Raw genomic sequence first — 27,594 nt, forward strand, 5'->3', positions numbered from 1 at the left:
CCAGCATTGTCTATGCTATCTTTTAAAGACACAACCACAGCCCCTGGCTATTCTGATTATGATGCAGTGTTACAAAATTTACCATTGCCACTTAAAGTAATTAAATGACAATGGATTTAGGCAGTTTAGCTAATATTTAGCAATACTTGGAACACCATGGTTGGTAAATTACAGCATAAGGACAGAGAAAGTAGAAGCAGAAAATGGCCATTCCCCCCTGTTATTGAATAAGATCATGGGTGATCTTATACCTCAGTACCAGTTCCCTCCATGACCCTCATGTCCTTTGATCCCTTCATATCATTCTCTCTCTTGAATGAACTCAGCAACTGAGACCCCACAGCTCCCTCAGGTAGAGAACTCAAGAGAAGAAGATTTGTGATGTTTTGGGTGAACAAGTTTCATCTCAATCTTGAATGGCCATCCCCTTATTTTCAGACTGTGACCCTTGGCTCTAGACATCTCAGCTAAGGGGAAAAACCCCAAGATCTTCCCTGTCGAGCCTCATAAGAATTTTGTAGGTTTTAATTGACACCACTCCTTATTCCAATAACCCCTTAGGGAAGGAGCTTGACCCATTCACAATATTCCAGATGTTATCTCACCAGTGTTCTATGTGATTGGCTCAAGACATTTGTATTCAGATCCTCTTGCAATAAAGACCAACATACTGGTTTGCCTTTACAACTTGTTGCTGTACCTCCATGTTAACTTTCAGTGATCACGTACAAAGATACCCAGGTTCTTCAGAACGCAAATGTCTTTCAATGTCCAACATTTAATCACACTAGGGGCCGCAGAGGGTTGTAGACTCAGCCAACTCCATCACAGGCACAACCCTCCCTGACAGTGAGGACATCTTCAAGAGGCGGTGCCTCAAGAAGGTGGCATCCATCATTAAGGACCCTCACCATCCGGGACATGCCCTCTTCTCATTACTACCATCGGGGAGGATCTGCAGGAGCCTGAAGACCCACACTCAACATTTCAGGAACAGCTTCTTCCCCTCCGCCATCAGATTTCTGAATGGTCCATGAACCCATGAACACTACCTTGTTATTCCTGTTTTACACTATTTATTTATTTTTGTAACTTATAGTAATTTTTATGTCTTGCACTGTACTCCTGCCACAAAACAACAAATTTCACAACATATGTCAGTGATAATAAACCTGATTCTGACTAATCATAACTGTTATTAGAAATGGATCTAATCCATATCAAATATTTTCATAGTATTTGTTTGGTATAATTCAACAGCCCAGATGGACATGTTTTGGAATTTCTAACCAGGCTGATCTTTATCTCCATGAACCTTTCACCCATACATTATTAAGTTACCAGGTATGAAAATACCACTGTTTTTTCAGCATTATCAACAGTATCATACTGATATTGGTTAGTTGAAAGAATGTACCTATAAATCATGCAATAATTTAAGTTTCCCTTGGGTATTTAAAGCTGGGGACCATTTCTGTGATCCCTTCTGCATCTCAATAACATTTTTCACATGATTAAGAGATCAGGAATTCACACAGTGCAGAGACAAGGTCAAATCTTATCAACCAGAAACAGAACTATGCTAGATTTGTACACATTGCTTTTCATAGGGCTTACTGGATATATAACCAAGTGGCTTATATTAAAGCATTATTAGTGACACAGTATATATGGACATATATTATTTGGAATAGTAACACCTGCCTGTCAAAACCTGGACAACACCTTGGAGCATAATCTCAAATATGTTAGCACCTCAGAATCCCTCAGCTCTGCAAAGAGGATGGAGATCAGACAGTAGTTTGCATATCTTTGTCTTCTTGAAATGAGTAATCCTGACATTCCAGGTAAAGATAGTTATAACATGGACAGAAGTTTAGAGGAAAGCAGCCAGCCAAATGTGTCCCAAATGGCTCCATGAAATAGCAGCCATGCCTCATCCTGTATCAACCCTGCTTGTCGGAAACCTGTCCCTCAATTTCTTACTCCCCGTCTCCTGATCACCATTGCCCCTCACCCCTGGTGATGTGCTGGTGTGCCCCCTCCCGGCACCCTTTCTTGGACCATGACAGCTTTCTGATAATGTGGTGTCCACTATTGTCCACAGTACTTGGCTGAGGCCGATCCAATCCGTGATAAGATCCTGGTGTGATTTTTGCTGCTTTATGTTATAAGACACATGTAAACTGCATGCAGTTTTAACTACCTTACCGACATCCTTGTGGCCTTTAAGCTTTGAGGTATGTGGATGTCAGTTTTCTCTGCTCATCATGCCACTTATGATACACTTTTTTCCCATTTTAATCTTCCAAAGTCCATCATTCCACACATATGCACATTGAACTCATTCTTGCTTTTGTCCAAATTCCCCATGTGATGGAATTATGTCACGCAAGGGAGTGCCACTATTGCAGACTCTTGCCACTGTGGAGCTGCCAGCTTGAGAGCACAAACTGGCAATGGGAATCTGCAAGAAGCACCAACTCGTCACATAGAACATGGGGGGCTTGCCACTGATAGCCACGTACAGTCATAGAGTTAAACAGCACAGAAACAGACCCTTCAGACCACTGCTGAACGTTTCTTCAGTTCACCGCTAAATATGTTCTGAATATTTCACCTCATGGATGCCGACCCTCAGTTCTATTATAAGGTACCATAAACTCACTGGAGCTGAGGGTGGTTAGCATCTTGTTTGTTGCTCCAGATTCCAGCATGTGCAGTCTCTTGTGTCTCTTGAGGGTGGTTTGCCCTGTTATATAAGGGCTTCAGTTTAGATTAACCTCAAGTATATTTTGGTTGCATGAACACAATGGGCTGAATGACCTCCTTTGTGCTGTAAAGTTCCACAGGGCCATGCTCACTTTCGGGGAATGGAGCATGTAATGCGGGGCTCCGTTGAACACATACATTGAGTGCCTACTTGATGTCTTTTATATGGTGACTGCTAGTTAGATAATTCTTGAGCTCTAGTAGTTTTATGGCCGGAGCCTGCAAACTACTCTGGTCAGTTGTGCTATAATTAACCAGAACTGCCTGTGACTGAAGGGAGTATGGAGCCTTATTTAAAGTAGTGCAGCTGTTAATATTTTTCCGATTGAAGTAAACAACAGACTTTAACATGTAAAGAGCAGCATTATCCATTTCACTAACTCCCTACAACAACAAAAACTCCAACTGATGGGAGCATATTGACAATTCTATCTCAATATGAAAATGTGAACCCTTTGTATTTACTATAATTGCTGGGTATGTATTGACCTAACAAAGGTGCAATCATTTTTACAGGGGGGTGCAACTGTGCATTAATTAATGAGTAAACTTTGAGACCTTATTTTGTGATATGGGCAATTGGGAAAGAATAGAAGTTGAGAGAATTTGACATCAGTTTGGGAGAGATTGAGTTTCTGGGGAAATCTTTTTCTGCAATTGGTTTGTTCCTCTAGACAGACCTGACCTGGGCATTCAAAACAGTCTCTCCAGGAGACATTATGAGTATGCCTGGCCAGTGGTGGGGTGGAGATGGGTGTGATTGGCAGGGAGGGGTATTACCATGAGTGATACCTGTAGCAATTGGGAAGGAGGGGTCTGTTTGAGAGAGAGTGACAAGCAGATTGGGTGGGGAGGGTAGGTGACTGAGGTTGTTGGAGAGAAAGAAGTTTTAAGATGCAGAGAAAGGGGAATCAGGAATGTTGGTGATATGGTGGGGACAGAAAACCTGTTTAACCCCAATTTTTTCTAGTTCTGATAAAAGCTCTTCAATCTGAAACATTTCTCCCTCCACAGATGTTGCCTGACCTCTGAGTATTTCCAACATTTTCTGTTTTATTCCAGATTTCCAGATTTTGTGTCAATTTTAGGATCTTTTTAAAAATCAATATGTTACTTATTTGAATGGCAATTTCTACTGAATTAATGTTTTTATTGGTTGTTGCTTGAATCCTTCGAATGTCTGGACTATAGGGGAAAAGGGCACAAATTTTCCCTGTCTCAGCGTGTGAACTACATCAATGCCTCCTTCCTGAAAGGGGCAATGTCATCTCCTGCTTGAGAAATATGAGGGCGTGGACCTCTGCCTGGGATCTGAACCCAACAATCACCAATGAACTGGCTGAGAAATGTCTGGTGGTCTCCGAACATTTCCACTGCGATCTGTGTGAAAGTATCACAGATTCCTGAGGCTAGGAAATTACCACCTTGCAAACCAAGCCAGCAACAAGACCAAAGGGAGACACTGCTTCAATGCAGCTCATTCCTGAGTTAAACTTGCATCATTCAGGAGTGGTCAGAACAAAGTACTTCAATGAGACCACTTAAGAGTACAAGTTTTGGCTTTAGTTGTTAATACTCCATTACCTTCATTAAACCCTGGCGCAATCCATTTGATTTCACCTTGATCCAGAGTTGTGTGCCGGAATATTTTAAGTTTTCTGGCTTCAGGAGGGACATGTGCACTTGTCCTTCACGTTGTGTGGCACAATTGTGAGCATCCATCCATAACTTTGTGTTTTTTTCTCAATAATTAACAGGGTTGAGGTGACGAACCCCTGCTTCCCCCAGTCTCTCATTTGCACATGCTGCTGCCTATTTTCCTACTCTGTTCTGTAGCTTTTACCTATCAGGGTCATGGATACGCCCTCTCATAGAAAGCATCTTATCTAGATGCATCACGGCTTGGTATGGCAACTACTCTGCCTATGACCGCAAGAAACTACAGATTTGTGGACACAGGCCAGCACATCACAGAAACTAGCCTCCCCTCCATGGACTCTGTCTACACCTCTCACTGCCTTGGTGTAGCAGCCAGCATAATCAAAGACCCCACCCACCCGGGTCACTCTCTCTTCACTCCTCTTCCATCAGACAGAAGATACAGGAGCCTGAGGGCACATACCACCAGGCTCAAGAACAGTTTCTATCCCACGGTGATAAGACTATTGACGGTTCCCTTATATGATGAGATAGACTCTTGACCTAAAATCTACCTTGTTTGACCTTGCACCTCATTGTCTACTTGCAATGCTTCCCTGTAGCTGTGAGACTTTACTCTGATTTCTGTTATTGTTTTTACCATGTCCTACCTCAATGCACTGTGTAATGAATCAGTCTGTACGAACGGTTTGCAAGAACACATTTTTCACTGTACCTCCTACCTCAATGCACTGTGTAATGAATCAGTCTGTACGAACGGTTTGCAAGAACACATTTTTCACTGTACCTTGGTACAAGTGACAATAATAAACCAAAACCAAAACATAAACCTTCATCTTCCTGGCTTTAGTACCTGTCTGCTGCTCCAGTTAGTCAACTCACCTGGGCTCTGGCCCCAGCTTGGCTTAAACAGAACATGTTCCAACAGAACAACTCTTTCTTTCCTCGCTGTAGCTGACAGTGTCTGTGATTTGAAGCTTATGCCACCCTTTTAACCAAATATTTAAAGCTCAATTCTGTGCCAATTTGCATGTAGCTCTGCGATCCAGAGATTTTGATGCTTCTTTTGAGGTTCTGATTTTAATTTGAAGCATCCCAAACAGCCTCAGCCGAACCTAATTTTATTCCAGAAATAGTCCACAAATGATCAAATTTATTGAATTTAAGTTTGCATCTTATTTATGGCATATGTCTGTGTTAAATGATGAGGAGAAACCCCACAGAAATTCAAGTCCCCCTTGTGAAAAACCTTCATAAATCCATCAACTCCAGCCTCCAAATTCTTCTTGACTTGCTGCTTTCTTTGAAAATTAACATGAGATGTTTTCTTATACTAGGGATACTATTTGAGAACAAGATGTACATTATGCAGCTGATCAAATAATGCAAGTTAAAAAAAACAAATTATATGTCTGAGGATTTGCTTCAGGTGTTCAACTAAAACTTTTGATTCTGTTCAAGATTATTGACGCAAGTAGAAAGTGAATGCCCCTCCATTGTAGGAAGATTGTCTGCTGAGTCAGGTGGGGGACAAGTGGGCAGGGTAAGCTGCTGTAAATTGAGAGAAGCAGTTCTGAACTTAGAGAAGCCTGCAAATCAAACAGTTGGCAGTCTCACAGACAGGTTCACTCGCAGATCTGAGAGGTTTATATTTAGGTACAAGTGGTCAGGGGACTGAAATTAAGTCAGGGGCCAATCTTATAAAATATTAACACCGCCCCAGCATGAGCTGGCCAGCAAAGTAGAAGTTTGAAATAACTTAAAACTGGAGAGTGCACAGGAATTTAAAACTGACTGATCTTAGAGGGCATGGTAAACATATTGGACAAGCATTCCCTCCACACTGCCACGCTCACATCACCCTGAATATAACATAGGCAATCAAACAGAAATTAATTCAATAGTAGAAGTAGTTGGTGCAGCATTTTCATCTGCTTTAGTGTATGCATGCATGTGTTATCGTTGTCAAATCTCCAGGCACAAGCTTAGTACCTCTGGCTATCATGGAGAAAAGGTTGTTATCTGAGCATGATAGGCAGAGGTAACAAGGAAAAGTAAAACTTGTGATATCTTTGGGCTGAAGAATTCATGTGGCCACTGCTCCGAACAGCAGCAATTTTTTTTCTCAGTGTGGTCTGTTAAAGCCATTAGCTTATTACAGCTGCTGATCTCATTTAGATATTAATAACAAAATTCTATTATATCCTCTTGTTCATAGAAAGATTGGAAGCATATATTAATAGGCTTTGAAAAGTCATGTCAGTCAATAGACTAACAACCAATTAAGGCACTGCTCCATCCACACACGAAATCTAGAGGAGGTACATAGCACAGAGCAAAAAAAAAGCTTGTTTTACAAATGGTTAGATACAGTATGATATTACATGTGGAAGGTCTCTGATGTTCACCTGGTAATGCATTAACATACAATAGGTACAGATTTGTTTATATGTGATATGAAGACTTGTTTTTCAAGCTGCTCTCACAGTCACAAGATTAAAAACTTTGTTGAATGTGGATTGCAAACTCTGTGACTGGTTTATGCATTTTTGCTCAATGTGATTGGAACCATCTACATGGAATTTATCCAAAGACTGGCAAAAGCAGTTGTGCTTTTCCAATAAGGCACTTACTTGTAAGTGAAGGCATCAGCTGCAGTGCAAGAACTTTTCAAGAAGAAACAGAAGATGCAAGATTACGATGAAGCTACTGCTTTCCTGGGGGAATGGGGGTTTTACCAGAAAAGAATATTCTTTTTGCTCAGTATTGGAATAATCCCAAATGGTTATGTGGGTCTGTCTATGGTTTTCCTGGCAGATACCCCTCAGCACCACTGCCGATTGTCCAATTCTTCGAATATAACCTTTGCAGAAGCTTCCCTCCTGAATCTGAGTTTACTGCTGCCCTTGGAGACAGAGGGTGATAAGCAGGTATACAGTAAATGCACCAGATTCAAAAGTCAGGTGCAAGATGGTTTCAGTGACACAACACAAGAAACAGAGCGCTGTGTGGATGGCTGGGTGTACAGCAAAGACAGATACGTTTCTACAATTGTCAGTGAGGTGAGTGGTCTTCATTTACCACAATATTTTGTACATCAGTTTGGTTCCTACAACTGCCTATCCTATCATCCAATTTTGTCCTTTTGCATATTATTAATGACAAACGAGTTGTACAAGTTTTTTGGGTTCATGCTTACATTTTTGTGGAGGCAACTGGCTAGTTTTTCACAATGGTCACATGCAGGTCACCTTTGTCATTGGTTATGGATTGCCTGAAGACAACAGGTGTATTCAAGAATGCATCACATACGTAGATTTCCCTTACAAAACAGTCATGTAGGAGTGATGTGTGGTTACAAATTACAAATGTGTAGGTTAGGAAGAATGGAAAACTTTATTTAACATTCAATTATTCCAAGGAATTGTGAAGCATTTGTCCATAAAAACTAACAGTAAAGATTTGCTTCAAAATGTTAATGAAAATTAAACAGAATTTACTGCACTCAGCTAATTAGTTTAACAGGTCTATGCTGAAGTTTATACTTCAGCTAAGCCTGCTCTTTATTTCACCTCAGGCTTAGAACATAGAACATAGAACAATACAGCACAATACAGGCCCTTCAGCCCACAATGTTGTGCTGACCCTTAAACCTCGCTTTAGACTATCTAACCCCTTCCTCCCACATATCCTTCTATTTTAAATTCCTCCATATGCTTATCTTGTAATCTCTAGAATTTGACCAATGTATCTGCATCTGCCACTGCACCAGGCAGCGCATTCCATGCACCAACCACTCTCTGGGTGAAAAACCTCCCTCTGATATTTCCCTTGAACTTCCCCCACATTACTTTAAAGCCATGCCCCCTTGTATTAAGCATTGGTGCCCTGGGAAAGAGGAGCTGGCTGTCCACTCTATTGGCTTCCTCCATATCCTTCCATTTCTTTCTCCCTCTAGCTCATTAAATGAAATGAATAAAGTTACCTTGCAAACCCTTTGCCTATACTTTATCCCTTGCATGGTTTCAGTTCATAATGTTGTCAGAAGGCCAGTTTGGAAGTTTGGTTTGAGAGTAGAGTGGGGCCCAGGACATCAGGAAGCATCAGATCACTGACAGTTAACACTGCAGTGGGTCAGAATCTTGAGCAGGGTCAGAGATAGACAGGTCACAGCATGGTTAGAGGCAGGTGGTCACGAGTGAGCTGCTTTGCACCTTCAGACAGGATGCAATCCATTCTAATACATAATATTATAATAATTCTAAGATGCATTCAATATCCTGGACTGCCTTACTTGCACGCACCACATATAGTAGCAATCTGCTGGAGGAACTCAGCGGGTCAAGCAGCATCTGTTGGAGGAAAGGAATTGTCGACGTTTAGTGTCTACATAAAGTAAGTTTGTCAGCCGTTAAGTTGGAGATGGGGTTTGAAGCAGTTCATCATTTGTCACAGAATCCACTTTGTGTGATCACATTAAATTGATCTTAATTTTTTTCATGTAACCTTTGGAATAGCTTCACAGGAACAAACTTTCCAGAAAGAAGCAGCCCTTCTGCTTCTATGGACAACTGCCTTTATAAGACTGACAGTTAATTTTACCTGAAGAGATGCAATGTTGTGTTCCATAGCACAGACTAATCCATCAGACACTAGGAGCATAGAATGAAAAACAGGCTGCTGGAGGAGCTCAGTGGGTCAGGCGGCATCTGGAGAGGGAAATGGATATTTTATGTTTCGGGTCAAGACCCTTCATCTGGACTGAAATAGTAGAAGGGAGGGTGAAAATGTTTATATTCAATGACCTTGTGTGATTAGGTTAAGTCAGGATTTCACCCTACAGGCATAGACAGTAATCAATCTGCTGAGATAGCATTGTCAGCTTTATAGATCATTAAGTATCACAGCTGACTTGTTCCTGAGAGTGAATGTCCAACCCATTGCTTAAACGTTTCAAAGCACAACATAGAATTTGTCATACCATTGATAGGGTTCTAGGACTGGTGAAATCAACATGACACCAGCCTTTATCTATTTTCCCTTGGTTAAGTTATGAATGGTAGGGCACTAGGGAATATAATGGAACAGAGTACAACTAGGAGTACAAGTGCATATTTCACTGAGAGCGGCAACACAGGTAGACGGTAGTGAAAAAGGTGTTTAGCATGCTGGCCTTCATCAATCAGGGCACTGAGTATCGGTCGAGACATTATTGTTGCAGTTGTATAAGTCGTTGGTGAGGCTGAACTTGGAGTACTGTGTAGAGTTTTGGTTACCCTGTTATAGGAAAGACATGGTTAAACTGGAAAGAGTGCAGAGAGGATTTACAAAGATGTTGCCAGGACTAGAGGGCCTGAGTTATAGGGAGAGGTTGGCCAGGCTAGGTCTTTCTCCTAGAATGTAGGAGAATGAGGGGCAACCTTATAGAAGTGTTTAAAATTATTAGAGGCATAGATTAGGTGGATGGTAACAGTCTTTTCCCCAGGATAGGGGAGTCCAAAACAAGGGGGCACAGATTTAGGGTGAGAGGGGAAACATTTAAAAGGGACCTGAGGGGCAACCTTTTCACGCAGAGGGTGGTGAGTGTAAGGAATGAACTACCAGAGGAAGTGGTTGAGGCAGGTACAATAGTATCATTTAAGAAGCATTTGGATAGGTACATGGAGGGGTGGGGCTCAGAGGGATATAGGCCGAATGCAGAAAATTGGGACCAGCTGGGTGTGCACCATGGTCAGCATGGACTGGTTGGGCCAAAGGACCTGTATCCCTGCTGTATTGCTCTATGACTCTTTGACTCTAAGTGCATGATATTTGTATTTAGGTAGTGTAATATCAACTAAATAAGCTGGTTCCTAGGTAAGGGCTGCCAGTGACAGAAAATAATGATGGTTAAGGAACACCTGTCGATGGAAGAAACAGGTAGAAAAGATCAGAAAGGACAAGATATTCTGCTCAGCCCTGTTTGCTCCACAAAATGGTTACTGAGCTCATTGTACCTGCCTGCGTGGAAGTAGCAGCCTGAGGTCTGCTGGAAACTGAACTTCATTAGAACAAATGAGCTGTGAACACTAATCTGGCACTTGATGCATCTTACTAGTTGAGAGCTGGCCAATTGCAGCTGGATCCAGACTAAGATGGCCCACAAGTAGCTCCTGCAGGTAGGGCAAAGTGGAGAAATACAGGTAGCTGGCTGTTGCCAACAGTACTTTTGTGAAGACAGACTATTTCTCCACATAGTAAAGACTTGTATCTATTAAAAAAATCCTGTTTTCTCCTTGTGTGACCTCTTTAAATGGCTTGGAACCTTAAGACCAAAAACACAATTTTGTAGGCCAGTTTCAATTGAACTAGTTACAACTGATGTTGGGACTTCAATTTACAGGTTGTCTAACACATGTTCCAGGTAAGTGCCCGATGTATCCACAAGATGCTTTCGCCTTGCTCTCTTCCAAATCTTAAATATTCTCCATTACAATCTTTTATGCATCCCTTTTTATTGAAATCAGACAATCAAACACCACCTCATTCTTTCTAAAGGCTATTAAATCAGTTAACTATTTTTGTATCTGTAGACTTTCCTTCAGCGCACAACCCCCACTGTTTTAAAATTTAAACTTGGTGATATCTAATCACTACTCGATTTGCTTAATTTTCTGTTTTAAGCTATATAGTAGCAACTGAACTTTAGATGAAGAGTTAACCGAGCACAATTTAAGGAGTAGGGTAAATTATCGGTTAGATTATTTGGTTAGTGATTCAGAGGGCTGGACTAATGATCTGAAGATTTGAGTTCAAATCTAGAATACAAAACTGTCAGCAACAGTGACCACAAAAAGACTAGATTCTCATTTAAATATGGTCCTCTAATAGTCGTTAGGAAGGGAATCTCTCAGCTTTATTCAACCTGACATGCATATGATTCCAGACCAATGTGGTTGGTTTTCAGCCGAAGGGCAATAAGAACAGGTCACAAATGGTTGCCTTGCCATCTGTCCCAAATATCCTTGAATATCCTTGAATTGTCTTTGGTCACATGCTAAATCTGTAGTATATCAGTGGCAGTGAGTGGTACTCCACCTTTGAAATTTGCTATCATTGACTTTGACGTATAGCCTTGTGTCCACACACAAATGCTGGCCATTTTGCATTTAGCACATCTGACCTATGATGAATTTCTATTCCAAAGGCTCTTGATTTTTCTGTTTCTCATTCAAATATGCCTTGTACGGACCAACATATGAAAAATAATAATGTGGCAATATCCCATTTCATTTCATTTTACTTTCCATGCTATCATAGATTTAGTCTTGTTCTTTTCTTCCTTCCCCCTTTCTCAGCATCTTCTTAACTTTTCAAGTTCTGATAAAAGTTTTACTGCCTGAAAGATCAACTCAACCACTCTGTCCTTGTTTGACCCACTGACTATATCTAACATCTTTTTCTAATAATGCAGTCAATGAAGTGGAATTAGGAACCAGTTGAGTACCTGAAATACAAATGAGAAGGGAAAACCAGGGGTTTACTGAGGTAAAAAAGCACAGATGAGTAGCAGAAAGGTACTGCAACTTTATCCTGAGAATATTGAGCATGTTTGTTTTCTTAGTGTTGTCCACCCATTCTTCAGTCTCTTTGACAGAACAGTGGCATTGTCGGTAATCTGAAAATGAAGGTATCGTGTAAGTTTGCAGGAAAGTAGTTATAAACTGCAGTTTTTACTAAAATGGATACATACAGCATTCACAATATTGAAAGCAATCTCTTTCAGGTCAGTTAGACCATAAAACATGCTGTACAAAGGAAGTATGGCAGCTGAATTCTTTCTGGATTTCACAAAAGAATTATGTTGCTCTGTTGAATTGTTGCTGCTGGTCTGTGGCACAACTTATGGGTCCAACTCCTTCTGAGTCAATTTTATTCATTACAAGAGCTCAGAAATGGCCTGGAATACAGTTAAGAGCTAGGGCCACATTGACTTTGTTGCATGGACACTGTGTGTAATCTGATCTTTTCTGAGGGAGATGACACAGCTAGTCCCATGCAGTCTTCTTGAGCCTTTACCCCAAAAGATATATCGCCATTATTGTTACCAAATAGAGATATTGGGATACAGAAGATGTACTGTGTAAAGAGCAGTGATTGTTGACAGCTTGTCTTCCTTTCATGACCCTTGACATCAGCTGTCATGCTCATTTGATAGTATTGCAACTTAGAAGGAAGCCATTTGGCCCAGCAAGTCTATGCTGGCTTCCAGAAGAGCATTCCTGTCAGTCCCATTTCCTTTTTCATTTTCTCTTTAGTCTATTTCCTCCCACTTGGCCATCAACTCTCCCCGATTCTGCTGCTGGTCACCTACACTAGGGGTTACCAACAGCAGCCAATTAACCTATCAGCAAATTGTTGGAATGTGGGAGGAAACCGGAGCAACCAGAGAAAACCCATGCAGTCACAGGGAGACCATGCAAACTCCACACAGACAACGCCCAAGGTCAGGATGGAGTCCGGGTCTCTGGAGCTTTGAGGCAGCAACACGAATTGACGTGTTACTGTGTCCCTGAACCAAAACAACACTGAATAATCCCCAAAAGAGGCAAAAAAAGATTAGTATGTGGAAAACAACTCACCTTTAAATGATAATTCCAGGTTTCTTATTGCAAATTCTCTACAACATCTGACCCAATAGCATGAGTATTTATGAAGTACCAGTACTCCAACGTGGATATGTTATTCTGAGCTACCTGTGCTCTGTAAACTGACTAGTGCCTGAATCAAGTCCTTCAGTACTTGCTGCCAGTTAGTAATGGGTATTATAGGAATTTCTGGATATCACCAATCTTAGCCAAATTCACACAATATTCAGGTTTTATTGTATTAATTTTTTTGGCATACTTAATGTTTGTTTTGCAAATAACAGGAATCTTTAGAAGAGGGTGTGGGAGTGAGACTTTCTGGGTTGCTCTAACGCAGATGGACCCTATGGACTGAATGGCCTCTTTTCGTGCTGTAGCTATTTTGCGATCCCATGGTTCATGCAAGTCTTTAAAATCAGCAGAACCAAGCTTGAATAGATTCATTTCAAGGAATTTCTCAGGATTACAATATTCTAGACATGGGACTGCAAACCAGTTTGTGGAGACACAGGTCACTGGGTCGGTCAATAGAGACAGAGGACTGTGGGCCAGCCCATGAAGAGACTGGACACAAGGTCAGTCAGTGAGGAAATAGGATTTTGGTCAGTCTTTGGTCACAGGACAGTGACTTGACTGTTGGAAGGACAGGACAGTTGGTTGCTCTGTGGATGCACAGGATTGTAGGTTAGTCTGTGGATAGACACATCTGTGTACCAGTCTATGCAAACATTGGTCTGTGAGCTGGTCTTTGAGATAATGGACTATGGTCAATAGAATTTTCACAGCAGGGATTGACTAGTTTTTGTTTTGGCAAGTGGACAGTGTCTTGTCATAACAGAAATGCTTTGTGGTGTTAGGAAGTGAACCACTCCTTACAGGACACCAGCTTCTGACCTGCTGTTGTGAGAAAGGTTCTTTTGATATCTTAAAGATAAAGATCTAGACACACAGTCTTTGTAATTTAAAAATGGTTTATTAACAAAGACAAACGCGGGGACAGAATGAATGGGAACAGATGCACACTCACATATCTCAAGCAGAAGATTGCGAATGTGGAGGGAAATCGCAACAGGGGGTGAGGTGCGCGCACACACACACACACACACACACACACACACACACACACACAAACTGGGTACAAATGATCAAGGAATAAACAATACAATGTTTGTACACCCTGATTCTGGACAAACATTGGCTCTTTGGTCTCGGGAGTCCTTAACTAACTGCCCTGAAGTAGTGCACAGCTTACCTCAACATCCTCGGAGACAGAAAGAGATAGAAAACCAAACATGCAGCACTTTTATACTGCTGGGGGGCTGGGTGGTCCAGCAGGACAAAGGTGTTTAAACAGACCAATGGTAGGTGTGCCCAGGACAAAGGTGCTCGCACAGACCAATCCGAGTGGTCCAGCAAGGACAAAGGTGTTTACCTAGTGGGGTGGAGCCAAACCTTGATTGACAGTGGTGTCGCTTTCAGCCATGTGCTCAATGATGTCATCCCAACCAGAGGGGTCAGTGTTGTCACGGTCACATGACAGCCATGACCTTTTACATTACACCTGCTTATGGAGCCAGACTATTTATGTGCCTACTCTGGGCATCTGGTCACAGATGATAACTAGGATGATTGATGTTATGTCATTTGCTGATGCTAATGTCATTAAATGTCAACAGGAACTAATAAGATTTTCTCTTGTTCGAGATTGTCATTGCCTGGTATTTGGGTACCATGCATTTCAATTACTGCTTGCCAACTTATGACTGATTGCTATCTAGATCTTGTTGCTGCAGGAATGGGCTGCTCCTTTATATGAGAATTGCGAATGGAATTAACACTGTGTATTCATTAACAAAATCCTCACTGCTGGCAGCATGGAGGGAAAGATAGTTATGAACCAAATGAAGATGGTTGGGCTTTGGACACTACTCTGGAGAACCCCACTGATATATTTCCTTCTGCAAATGTAGAGATGACTGACCACCAGCAACCACAACCAGCCTCCTTTGTGTGAGGTGTGATACTGACCAGTGGACAGTTTTGATTGTTTGCATTGAAGTCAATTTTACTTGAGTTTCTTTACACTGTAGCTTGATGTAGGTACAGAGTCCAGTTAAGCAACTGAGGGAATGTGGAAATAGTAGAACATGCATTAGCAACTGTTTTATTTTTGGATAGAAATCCTCCACAGTTTTCAGAGACAAAAGGAGTGTGAATTCTGCCTTATGTTTGACATAACATTATGTAGCTTTGTTATGCTAATCAATTGTTCACGATGAAAGTAAAACAAAGGTGATTTTTTTTAAACCAACCAGATTCAGGGTATCTTCTCTTTGCTGATTTTTTAATGATATTCTGTGATATGTTTTCCTTTGTGGCCACTTGCACTAATTTAAAAATAAATGTCTCCCTTGATCACAAGTTCCATGCCATTTTATAATCTTTTCTTTGCCTGGATTGCAGTGTTCCTATATTGAGTTGTTTATCTCATTTTTTTTGAGTATTTACAGAGGTTATTTGTGAAAGGCTGTGATGAATATCAATCAATTTTCTGTTCCCAGTCCAAATACAGGAACATGTGCAATTGTATAATATCTGCCTCGAAGAGGCTAATCACTTTCAATAATAAATAACACAGGATCTGTGTTCCTGGATCTAACAGAATTTACATTCTTTAGTTGGAGTGAGATATTGGATTGTCAGAGATATCAGACACATACTCCTGCCTTAAATCTTGGTTAGCTCCATCAGTAAACATTTTCAATTGCAAAGCAAGTAATCTTAATTATATCTGAAGAATATCTTACTTTTTGTAATTGTGCTAAAAATTGTGTTGCACCTGTGTATGTCACTCACACAACACCTGTATCCCTACCTCCCTCCTTGGGAACTTCAGTTTTAGAAAATCCTATTTCTGAGAAGTCCCCACCATCTCTTCACAGACTCTTCTCTGTCTTCTTAGAGTTGCTCACATGGGCACATGGTGCACAATATCGGAAAACTGACCATCCAGATCTTAGGGCATTTAACATCAGTCTTTGCCAAGAAACCCATGTCCTGAGTAAGTTTTCTCTTCTCATGGAGAAGACTCACTACTTCTTGTAATTACAACCCATTTACACACCTACAAACACATTCTTGGATTCCATTTTATACTTGTGGCCAATCTTTTCCCACGAGCTCCCTTTGCCTTTCCTTTCTTCTTTCGTTCTTTATTGCCCCTTTAAACCTTCTGTAATTCTCCTGGAAATCACTGGCCATCTGTTACAAGACCATAAGACATAGAAGCAGAATTAAGCCATTCGGCCCATCGAATCTTCTCCACCATTCAATCATTGATTTATTTTTCCCTCTCAACCTTCTCCCCATAACCTTTGACACCCTTACTAATCAAGAACACATCAACCTCTGCTTTAAAAATACCCAATATCTTGGCCTCCACAGCCATCTGTGGCAATGAATTCCACAAATTCACCACCCTCTGGCTAAAGAAATTCCTCCTCATCTCTTTTCTAAAGGGACGTCCTTCTATTCTGTGAATGTGCCCTCTGGTCCTAGACTCCCCCACTAATGGAAATATCCTCTCCACGTCCATTCTATCCAGGCCTTTCAATATTCGGTAGGTTTCAATGAGATCCCCCTCATCCTTCTAAACTCAAATGAGTACAGGCCCAGAGGCATCAAATGTTAACCCTTTCATTCCCAGGATCATTTTTAAAAACCTCCTCTGAACCCTTTCCAATGCCAGCACATCCTTCCTTAGATATGGGGCCCAAAACTGCTCACAATACTCCAAATGTGGTCTGACCAACACCTTACAAAGCCTCAGTATTACATCCTTACTTTTACATTCCAGTCCTCTTAAAATGAATGCTAACATTGCATTTGCCTTCCTTACTACTGACTCAACCTGCAAGTTAACCTTCAGGGAATCCTGCACTAGGTCTCCCAAGTCACTTTGCACTTCCAATTTCTGAATTTGCTCCCTGTTTAGAAAATAGTCTACGCCCTTATTCCTTGTACCAAAGTGCATGACCGTACACTTTCCATCTGCCACTTCTTTGTGCATTCTCCCAACCTGTCCAAGTCCTTCTGCAGACTCCCTGCTTCCTCAACACTACCTGTCCCTCCACCTATCTTTGTATCATCTGCAAACTTGGCCACAAAGCCATCAATTCCATCATCCAGATCATTAACATACAATGTGAAAAGTAGCAGACCCAACACTGACCCCTGCAGAACACCACTAGTCACTGGTAGCCAACCAGAAAAGGCCCCTTTTATTCCCACTCTTTGCCTTCTGCCAATCAGCCAATCTTCTATCCATGCTTGTACCTTTCCTGTGATACCATAGGCTCCTATTTTGCTTAGCAGCCTCATGTGCAATACTTTGTCAAAGGTCTTCTGAAAATCTGAAACAACAACATCCACTGACTCTCCTTTGTCTATCTCGCCTGTTACTTCCTCAAAGAACTCCAATAGATTTGTCAGGCAAAATCTCCCCTTAAGGAAACCCTGCTGACTTTGGCCTATTTTATCATGTGCTTCCAAGTACCCTGAAACCTCATACTTAATAATAGATTTTAACATCTTACCAACCACTGAAATCAGACTAACTGGCCTACAATCTCCTGTCTTTAGCCTCCCTCCCTCCTTAAAGTGTGGAGTGACATTTGCAATTTTCCAGTTCTCCAAAACCTTTCCTAAATCTAGTTATTCTTGGAAGATCTCTACTAATGCCTCCACAACCTCTTCAGCTACATCTTTCAGAACCTTGGGGTGTGGTCCATCTGGTCCAGGTGACTTATCCACCTTCAGACCTCTCAGCTTCCCAAACACCTTGTCCTTAGTAATTGCGACTACACTTACTTCTGCCCCAACTCTCTCAAATTTATGGCATGTTGCTGGTGTCTTCCACAGTGAAGACTGAGACAAAATACTTATTTAGTTCATCCGCCATTTCTCTGTTCCCCATTACTACCTCTCCAGCATAATTTTCTAGCGGTCCGATATCCAATCTTGCCTCTCTTTATATATCTGAAAAAACTTTTGGTGTCCTCTTTTGTGTTATTGGCTAGCTTACATTCATATTTCATCTTCTCTCCCCTTTGTCTTTAACTTCCCTTTTCAGCAACAGTTGCCTCATCATCCCTTTAGAATGCTTCTTCTTCTTTGGGATAAAATGATCCTGCATCTTCCAAGTTACTCCCAGAAACTCCTGCCATTGCTGTCCTACCGTCATCCCTGCTCAGGTCCCCTTCCAATCAACTTTGCCCAGCTTCTCTCTTATGCCTCTGTAGTTACCTTTACTCAAATGTAATACCGATACATCCAACTTCAGCTTCTCCCTCTCAAACTGCAGGGTGAATTCTATCATATTACGATCACTGCCTCTTAAGCTCCCTAATCAAATCTGGTTCATTGAACAACACAGAATCCAGAATTGCCTTTTCCCTAGTGGGCTCAACCACAAGCTGCTCTAAAAAGCTATCTTGAAGGCATTCTACAAATTCCTTCTCTTGGGATCCAGTACCAGCCTGATTTCCCCAATCTACCTGCATATTGAAATCCCCAATGACCACCGTAACATTGCCATTTTTGCATGCCTTTCCTATCTCCTGTCATAATTTGTACCCCACATTCTGGCTACCCTTCCTTCCTTTTATTGGCTGAGTTGCCACATACATAGCCAATCACACAACTTAAAAAAAAAATGTAGCTCCTCCCCTCTGCTGCTCTGGCTGCTGCAACTGGAGAAAAACATGCTCCCACCTGAGAAAAACAACTTTTTAAGAACTGCTAGCTCCTTTTTTCTGTTCAATTTTATTCTCTGCCTTTTTGAATCTCCTGGAGCCATGGCTTTAACTTCCCTACTTTTCCCTTCATCAAAATGTACCTAAACTGCAGCCAAAACATCTCCATTTTAAAGGCCTTTCATTGTGCAATTGCATTTATGTTTGCCACATATTGATTCCAAGTTACTTGGTAAGATCTGTTCTAGCCCATTGAAATTGCCAATCTCCAATTGTCTATTTCTGTCTTGGAGAACTTTCTATTCTTTTCCACAGCTACTCTAAGTCTTATGATATTATGATCATGGTTTCCGGGTGTTCCCCCACAAATCCTTGCTCCACTCAGAGTCATAGAGATACACAGCATGGAAACAGGCCTTTTGGCCTAACTCATCCATGCCATCCAAGATGCCCACCTAAGCTGGTCTCATTTGCTTGCATTTGGCCCATATCCCATCAAACCTTTCCTATCCACATACCTGTCCAAGTGTCTTTTAAATTTGTTATTTTGCCTGCCTCAACCACTTCCTCTGGCAGCTTGTTCCACATACGCACCACCCTCTGTGTGAAGAAGTTGCCCCTCAGGTCCCTTTTAAATCTTTCCCCTCCCCATTTGGCCTGGCTTGTTCCCAAAAGTCCAACAGTGCCACCTTTCCTTTGAGGCTTAAAACTTAATGATCAAGAAATTCTGCCTCTTTACCCAGTACATAATTGCTATTCAAGTCTATTGTCAATATTCTATAGTTTTTGCATATCTCTGCATTTCTCTTGTAAGTTTTCTCCTCCATATCCTTCCTGCTCATTGGTAGTCGATTGAATAGTCTGAATATTACATTGCAGCTAAGTTATTTCTTATTTTTTAACAAACAGATTGTTTCTGTGATTGTTGGAGTAGCCTTCAGGAGTAACTGCAGTGCATTTTCTAGGTGGTATACACTGCAGTCACTGTGCATGTTAGCAGAGAGAATATATACTTAGGACGTGACTATGATGATAATCCTCAAAGGTGCTGAGAAATTTGAATGCTTTTGCTGCCATATTTATCCAGGCAAATGGAGAATACTCCATTGCACTCCTGACGTGCCCTACAGAAGGTGGAATGGCTTTGGTGTGTCAGACGGTGAGGTACTCCCACCAGGATACACAGTCTCTGACCTACTCTTATAGACACTGTACTTATGTGGCTGGTCCAAGTGAGTGCCTGGTCAATGGTGATCCCCAGAATGTTGATGATCGGGACACAGTGATCATCCTGCCATTGAATATCAAGGCTTCTCTTGTTGGGCACAGTCACCAACTGGTACTCTTGTCACTTATCAGCCCATGCCCGAATGTTGTTTAGGTTTTGCTGCATACAAGAATGGACTGTTTCATTTGCTGAGGAGTTGCCAGTTGAATTGAACATTGTGCAGTCTTCAGTGAGACATCCCAACCTCTGAGCTTATCATGGAAGGGCCTATGGCACTGCCCTGAGGAACTTCTCCTGTGCTGTCCTGGGGCTGGAATGATTGACCTCCGACAACCAACAACTATCCTCCTTTGTGTATGAGCCAGTCCTGAGTGGCAGGATGTGGCATGCATTACAGTTTCGCCATGCCATCCCTTCATTTTTGCCTGGTGCGGTTTCTTGAATGCCCCAGGGTTGATTCTTGGTTTGATGGTGATGGAAGAGTGAGAGAATTCCCGGACTGTGAGGCTATAAATTGTGGTGGTGAATGTCTCTGCTGCTGCTGTAGTCCACAGTACCTCATGGAAGGCAAGTTCTGAGCTGCCATTTAGCTTGATTGGAGTACCACACTACACAATGAAATGTCTCCTCACTGTCAAGATGGGATTTTGTCTCCACAAGCACTGTGTGGTGGTCACTCCTCCCAGTGTTGTCATGGATAGGAATGTCTGCAACTGACGGGATATGGTTAAGTTGGTTGGCCCTCATGTCAGTTCACACTCATTGTGCACAGTCTTAATCAGGTCTTTATGTCCTTTAGGACTCCACCTGCTCAGTCAGTGGTTGTACAACCCAGCAACTTTTGTTAACATGTTTCCGTCATGAAGCAGCAGTATTTTATTAGATGAGAGAGGACAATGGATAATCTGGAGAAGTTTTCCATGTCCACATTTGACATGATACTATGAGACTTCATGGGGTTCTGATGTCTATGTTGAGGACTCCCGAGGTACTTCCTCCTGCCTATATAACGCTATACTATAATATCTAATGATATCAAAGAGCAGGGGGAAATGCAGATTGTAGGGGATGGGTTATGGGGGAGGGGGCTGTGGATCGTTCCAACATAGGTGGTGATCCAAAGATTTAAGGAAGTACTTACCTTGCAAGCATCCAAAATTGACACTGCTGAAGTAAGAGCAACACCAACAGCAGACACTGCTAGGACAAGTAACGAAACCTTATATCAGTTAGCATGTCCTTGAATGGAAAACATTTTGAAGAAGTACTCTTGTAACCTTAGGAGGACATCTGCTCAGAAATGTGCGGAGTCATGGAACAAGTCAATATGATCACAAGCTGCTACATGCACTTCCCTGCCAATAAAGGTTTCAATCGGATCACAAGCTCGGACTTTCATCTGGAACTTCTTGGCATTGGGAATCATTATAGCATCATATGTTAAGGCTGTGAAGCGCACAGCACAGTAGGCTTTAAAACTCCCATGTTACAAAATTCAGCTTGCTCATGCTGGAATTCACCTACAATTGGCCAATCAGCATGAAAGGTATTATTCTAATTTCTTAATAAATATTTTTAATCAACACAGGAAAATAAAAACAAAAATTAAGCACATCTTGACTAATGCATCAGGGAAGATTTTACATTTATGTGTTACATTTGTTTATGGGGATAGGACGTTGTTGGTTAGGTCTTTGTTAATTATCCAACCCAAATTGCCTCCTGCACTGAATGGTTTGTCAGACCATTTTGGAGGCAGTTCAGGTTCAGCCATATTTGTGGGTCTGTACTTATATTTAGGACAGACCAGGTAAGGATGGCAGGTTCCCTCCCCTGAAATATATAATCAAATTAGATGGGTTTTTACAATGTTCAGTCAGTTTTACAGTCACGTTTTTAATTGCAGATTTACTTCATGACTTGAATTGAATTCTTCAGCTCCTCAAGTAGGATTTGAACATACAACTCTGGTCTTTAACTACTTAACTCTTCTATTTGTTTGAACAGGAAACTTATTTCAAATCCAATTTGCAAGCAGATTGCAAATCTCACACAAAGCATTTTACATTTAAATAAATAAATCCATTTTCTCTCTCAATATTTTGGAATTAATTTTACAAATCATTTTAAACTATAGCCCACTGAGTCCTCCAGCATAAACACCATTTCATCTGTATACCCTTCATGTCAAGCCTTGAGGAAAACAGGTAGTTAGAAAGATTGATTTCATGGAGCCCAATTTTAATGGAAGGAAATCAGTACCAGGTATATTGCAAGTGCCAACATCCCCTGTAGCAAACTTGGCAGCAGGAAGCAGACTCCTGGACCTCCTATGGGTGTCAAACCTCAGGTCGCAGGAAGTCCCCAATGAGCATCAAGGAATTTGGAGACTTAAGATCGTAGACACTAAGAAGATGCCTCTCCTGCATCTATCTAGAACTGCCATACAATCTTTCAGAATAAGATTCAGAAAAGATTTACCAGGATGTTGCCTGGACTTGGGGGCTTGAGTTACAAGGAAAGGTTGTGTAGACTAGGACTTTATTCCTTGGAATGTAAGAGATTGAGGGGTGACCTGGTAGAGGTATATAAGATCATGAGGGGCATAGGGTGAAAGCACATAGTCTTTTTCCCAGGGAGGGCGTGCTAAAAACAAGAGGGCATAGGTTTAAGATCAGAGGCAAGAAATTTAAAAGGGACATCAGGGGCAGCTTCTTCACTCAAAGGTGGTGTGTATTTGGAATGAGCTGCCAGAAATAGTGGTTGAGGCAGGCACATTAGCAACATTTAAAAGCCATCTAGATAAGTACATGGCTAGGAGAGGTTTAGAGGGCTATGGGCCAGATATGAACAGATGGGACTACCTCGCTGGGCAACACATTCGGCATGGACGAGTTGGGCCAAAGGGCCTGTTTCCATGCTGTATGACTCTATGACTCTAAGACTGAGATGAGAAGGAATTTCTTCTCTCAGAGAATCATAAATCTTTGGAATTCTCTTATTCAAAGCTTCTGGAATTGTGGAAGTGGAATCAATTAATGCTGAGGCAGACAAGATTTTTGGATTAAAGGGAAGTCAAGGGTTATGAAAGTCAAGGCTGGAAAGTGGAACTGATGCCAAGATCAGGACAGTCACGATTTTACTGAATGGTAGAGTAGGCTCAAGGTTTATGACCTACTCCTAACTCTGTTTCTTATGTTTAAATTGGATGCTTGTAGGCATGAAGGCAAGTCATGGGAAACGGGTTCTCATCAAGAGGTGAGGGAGGGGAAGAGGAAGCTTATCTTCTTTTGAGGTGTCAAGGAGCAATCTGGTTTTTCCTGTCTCTACAAGGAAAACAAGTGATACCTTCTATTACATGACCTCATATGATTCTATTCCTGCAGTTTTCCCCTCGTAGTCAAGTCATAGGAGTTCCTCAGTCAAGCAAGGGTTAATGTTGCATTTGGGGCCCAAGGGTTACATCTTCGTTAGTTAAGTTCCTGCCTTTGTAAATAACTCTGAACTGAATTGTGCTAACTGATAACTGGCATTTCTGAAGGAACTTTGTGCTCGTGCAGTCAAAAACAGAAGTTCGTAAATCCTGTAGGTCAGAGGTTGATACTCTTGACTCTTCATTTCGTCTCTGGAGTCAAGCATTGAGTCTATTCGCAAAGCAGTGACTCCCCAACGAGAGTCAGTACATACTTTGCATCTGCTCCCTCAGCTTTAAGACACAGATAACTGGCACAGGAACTATGACCCCATTTATTTAAAAGAGGTGTCAACTTTGTGGAAAATTCAAGTATTTCACTTATTTTAATATGTTTTAATTATACTTAATTGTACAAATACTTATGTTAATTACTTAAAATTTCTCTGGCATTTAAAAGTTATTTAAATATATTTAAAATCATTAACAAGCCTTTGACACCATTTGACAGCTATCAATTTGTCAAAGGCCATCAGGACATTTGGGGAGCAGGCCTCCTGATACACTGCCTGAGGCCTGCTCACTGTTCAAAGCCAACTCCGCACTGCCAGATATCTGTTGTGGGAAAGGATGTTGGCTCGATCAGCCTCCTCTTCTAGAAAAGTAGGTTCGCCACTTGGAGGACCATGGATGGTGAGCTCAGGTGGCGAGCCAGTCTACGATGGCCAAAATGGGCAAAATTCTGATCTGTAAAGGAGTCCGGAGTTATGGGATGCAGGAAAGTGATGTTGAGGATTAGATTGGATCTTACTTATTGTTTGGGTAGGTTCAGGAGGCCGAATGGTTTACTCCCACTCTAGTCTTTAAAAAAATTCTTTTGTTTAAAATGGAGACTTGCTGGCAAGAAAACAAGAAATGTGGAAGTGCGCTTTACGAACTTTGGTGTAACAGTAATGTTGAAGGGAATTGGGAAACAACATTCATGTCCACCAAAGTATTTTCAATCTGCCACATCTTCAGAGGTATTGCAAAAATCCACATTCTCTGAACATAACCAGAAACTGCAATCAACAGAATCATGCTGAAAATAAATGATCTGGAATGGGAAGGGACAGGGAGGTAAAAACACAACAAAAATAGAGGTCAGAGTTGAACACTTACTCAAATTGCACAAGTACCAGGTGGAGAAAACAAACTATGGATGGATCAGTTCTTCCGTCTCACACAAGGTGTTTGTTGTTAAAAGCCTTGAGATAGAGACAAGTGAGTAAAAGAACCTGGGGAGCAAAACACAAATAAGCTCAGACGCTGGAAATCTTAAATCAGAATTGATGACTTTTTGTCAGAACTGTGAGCTTACAGAATATTTTTATGGTACTTCAGATGTTAATACACCTAGAATAAAGCACATAGTGGCAGAACAAATGTCCCTGCCCTGTTAAATAAGTCAAACTCAGTGGGAGTACAAATAATAACAAACAAACAACCCACTGGAACATTTTCTTAAAGGTACAAAGTCATAGGATCTAACAGTCTTTGTAGTAACACCCAAGGCAATACAGATGGAGATATTCTGTTGGGTCCAGAAGACAGTCTATAGAATGGAAAAAATATAAAGGAACCTTAGGTTTGTCCCTAAAGCAATTGACCTCTGCAGGAATGTAGGAAAGGATGATGGTTTGTGAACATAAAATAGTCAGTAGAGGAATTGTGGCTACTAATAATAGGCCTGTTGAGTACAAATGACCTTTGGAGGGATGTGACCTTGTTTGATTGATTGAATCAAAGGGATGTTTTGTTATGACTAGATAATGACCAGGAACAGAGGTCAAGAAATAACAGCTAAATATTTGTACATTAGGCCAGAAAATGGTCATCTATGATGTGTAAATTAGAATTGGATGATACAGGATATATGTTGCAATTCCACAAAAAGAAATGTAGACCACAGAAGGATAATCCAGAAAATCCTCAAAAAAGGAATCATTTGGAATCAGTGTAGCTGGTGTAAAACTTAGAGCTGAGACAGCAGCTAAAAGCAGAAAATGCTGGAAACACACATTGGGTATGAACTGCTAATATTTCTAGAATTTTCTGCTTTTATTTCAGGTTTTCAGGATCTGTGGTGTTTTATTTTTGAAGAACGTTAGAAACTTGCCAACACAAATAATTGTTTCTTCCCAAACTAAGTTGACTGAGAAATAGGAAGTTGAATATAACAATTTGGATAATGAGCTTCTTTGGTCATCTAGTATGAAAGAGCATTGCCCAGGGTGGCAGGAAAGCACCTTCAATCCCTGTCTGAGCTGTACCAAATTCCCAAAATAAATGTTGCTTTAAAATGATCAAGAGCTTAGAGTCAAGTCAAACTAATTTACTTTATTATTATAACCCCCAATTACCTTGAGGTTACAGATATTACCTGATCTTGGATGGTCAGTCCTCACAGGATTCCTATGGAGTATTTCTTTATTTCAAAAATAAACTTTATTCATAATAAAAAAGATATACAAAAGAATAAACTGCAAAATATTTTACATTCATAGTCAATACATTCAGTAGTGTTTACTTTTTATTTAAACCATTGAACAGTTGCCACACATGTGGTCCCATGGTGTGATACACTATTTCAGTGTTTGAGGTGCTTCCCCACCAGATTCAGCCCCTCCATGTGCCGTAGCGGAAGGAGCCTAGACCGTGGTCCTTCCCCACAGAGCCTTTGCACTGGCTGCACCGAGCTTCAGTGCATCCCTCAGCACATACTCCTGCACCTGGAATGTGCCAGTCTGCTGCATTCCCTTATAGTGTGTGCGTTGATGTTGATTGAATCTCCAGTCCTCTGACTTTGAGAGTTTTTGGCCACTTCTTATAACAAACAAGCAGGCAGGCCCAAGCACTTCCTGTCTCTGTGCCTCTTTCTTTTGATCTTTCCAGCAAGCCCAAGTCTCACACAACTTGTTGCACTTTGCATTCCACAAATGTACTTAATATATTTTTGTTTATTCCTTTAAGCAATGTTGGAGTCTGTCTGGCCACCGCCTGACAAATTCAGTCATCCTAAACATTTGGTCAATCAACATGTCATCTTCAGCTTCTCTCAGTACCATTGTTCAGTTCAGCTCCACTGAGTTCACAGTTTGTCTCTCACATAGTCATTACAGTGACCACTCCTTGATTAGGTAATACTGCACTTCTCTCAGTGATTAGGTTTTTAACAAACGATGTGAGTACCATATTGAACGCAATACTAACGCACTGCATCATATACTTGTATATGGACATGCTAAATATTGCTATATCATTACAGGGCTGAGTTAGCTGTTTCAGGCAGGATGAAACTCGGGACCTATCATTAGAAATGGTGGCATTGAACTTCAGTAGTCCCACAAACCTCCTGTAGTGTGTGATTCATTCAGTTACGGATTACTGCTGCACACCTTCAATGGTGCTTACTCCCATCAGAGGAGAGAAACCAGAAAATGTGCTAAGTGAACCTGATTTGGAAGTTCATGTCGTTGGCTCATAACATTAAACATTTTTCTACACTGGCTCTCTGTAATAAGGAAATAGATATACTTCGGATCACAGGAGCACAGAAATAGAATAAGCTCTTCAGCTCCTCAAACCCCTTTGGTTATGCAATGGAATCATGACTGGTCTATGCGATAACTCCAGTTGTCCATCTTTTCTTCATATCCCTGAGTTTCTTCTGGTATCAAAATCTGCTGGCCTCAAATTTAATGCAGTTGTCTGGCATCAGTTGCAGAAAAGTTCCAAATTTCTGCTACCTGTTTTGTGTAAGGTGCTTCTTAACTCCACTCCAGTCAAGACTGGCTCCAATTTTTTAGATAATTAAATAAAACTCTGATAATCCAGTATATTCAGGGAAATTTGGAGCCAGACTGGCAGATTTTCTGGACTATTGGATGTTATTCACACAAATATCTCAACACTTTTAAATCACTTTTTTTTTAGATTTGACGCAGTGGTGTAATAAGTCTCCCAGCAAACCTGGTAAGTTTAAAGAAAGCATGGAAAACAGAACTCGGTTAGTTTCAAGGGTGTATGGGAAAAAGGGCTCTAATGAGCTAGATTATGAATCATTGGGATTTTCAAATAACTGCGTAATGGATTATGACAGTT

At 41.2% G+C, this 27,594-nt stretch overlaps 1 protein-coding gene across 1 annotated transcript in view; it reads left to right on the plus strand.

Moving 5' to 3' along the window:
• The first annotated feature begins 7,118 nt into the window (after nucleotides 1–7,118).
• LOC127572508 (solute carrier family 22 member 4-like) overlaps nucleotides 7,119–27,594 on the plus strand; it is a 74,213-nt gene continuing 53,737 nt past the window's right edge. The window contains exon 1 of the mRNA XM_052019867.1: nucleotides 7,119–7,493. Within this exon, the coding sequence (XP_051875827.1) occupies nucleotides 7,119–7,493 (375 nt within the window). The remainder of the gene's footprint in view (nucleotides 7,494–27,594) is intronic.

Source organism: Pristis pectinata, chromosome 7, assembly GCF_009764475.1.
Source record: "Pristis pectinata isolate sPriPec2 chromosome 7, sPriPec2.1.pri, whole genome shotgun sequence".
Lineage (NCBI taxonomy): Eukaryota > Metazoa > Chordata > Chondrichthyes > Rhinopristiformes > Pristidae > Pristis > Pristis pectinata.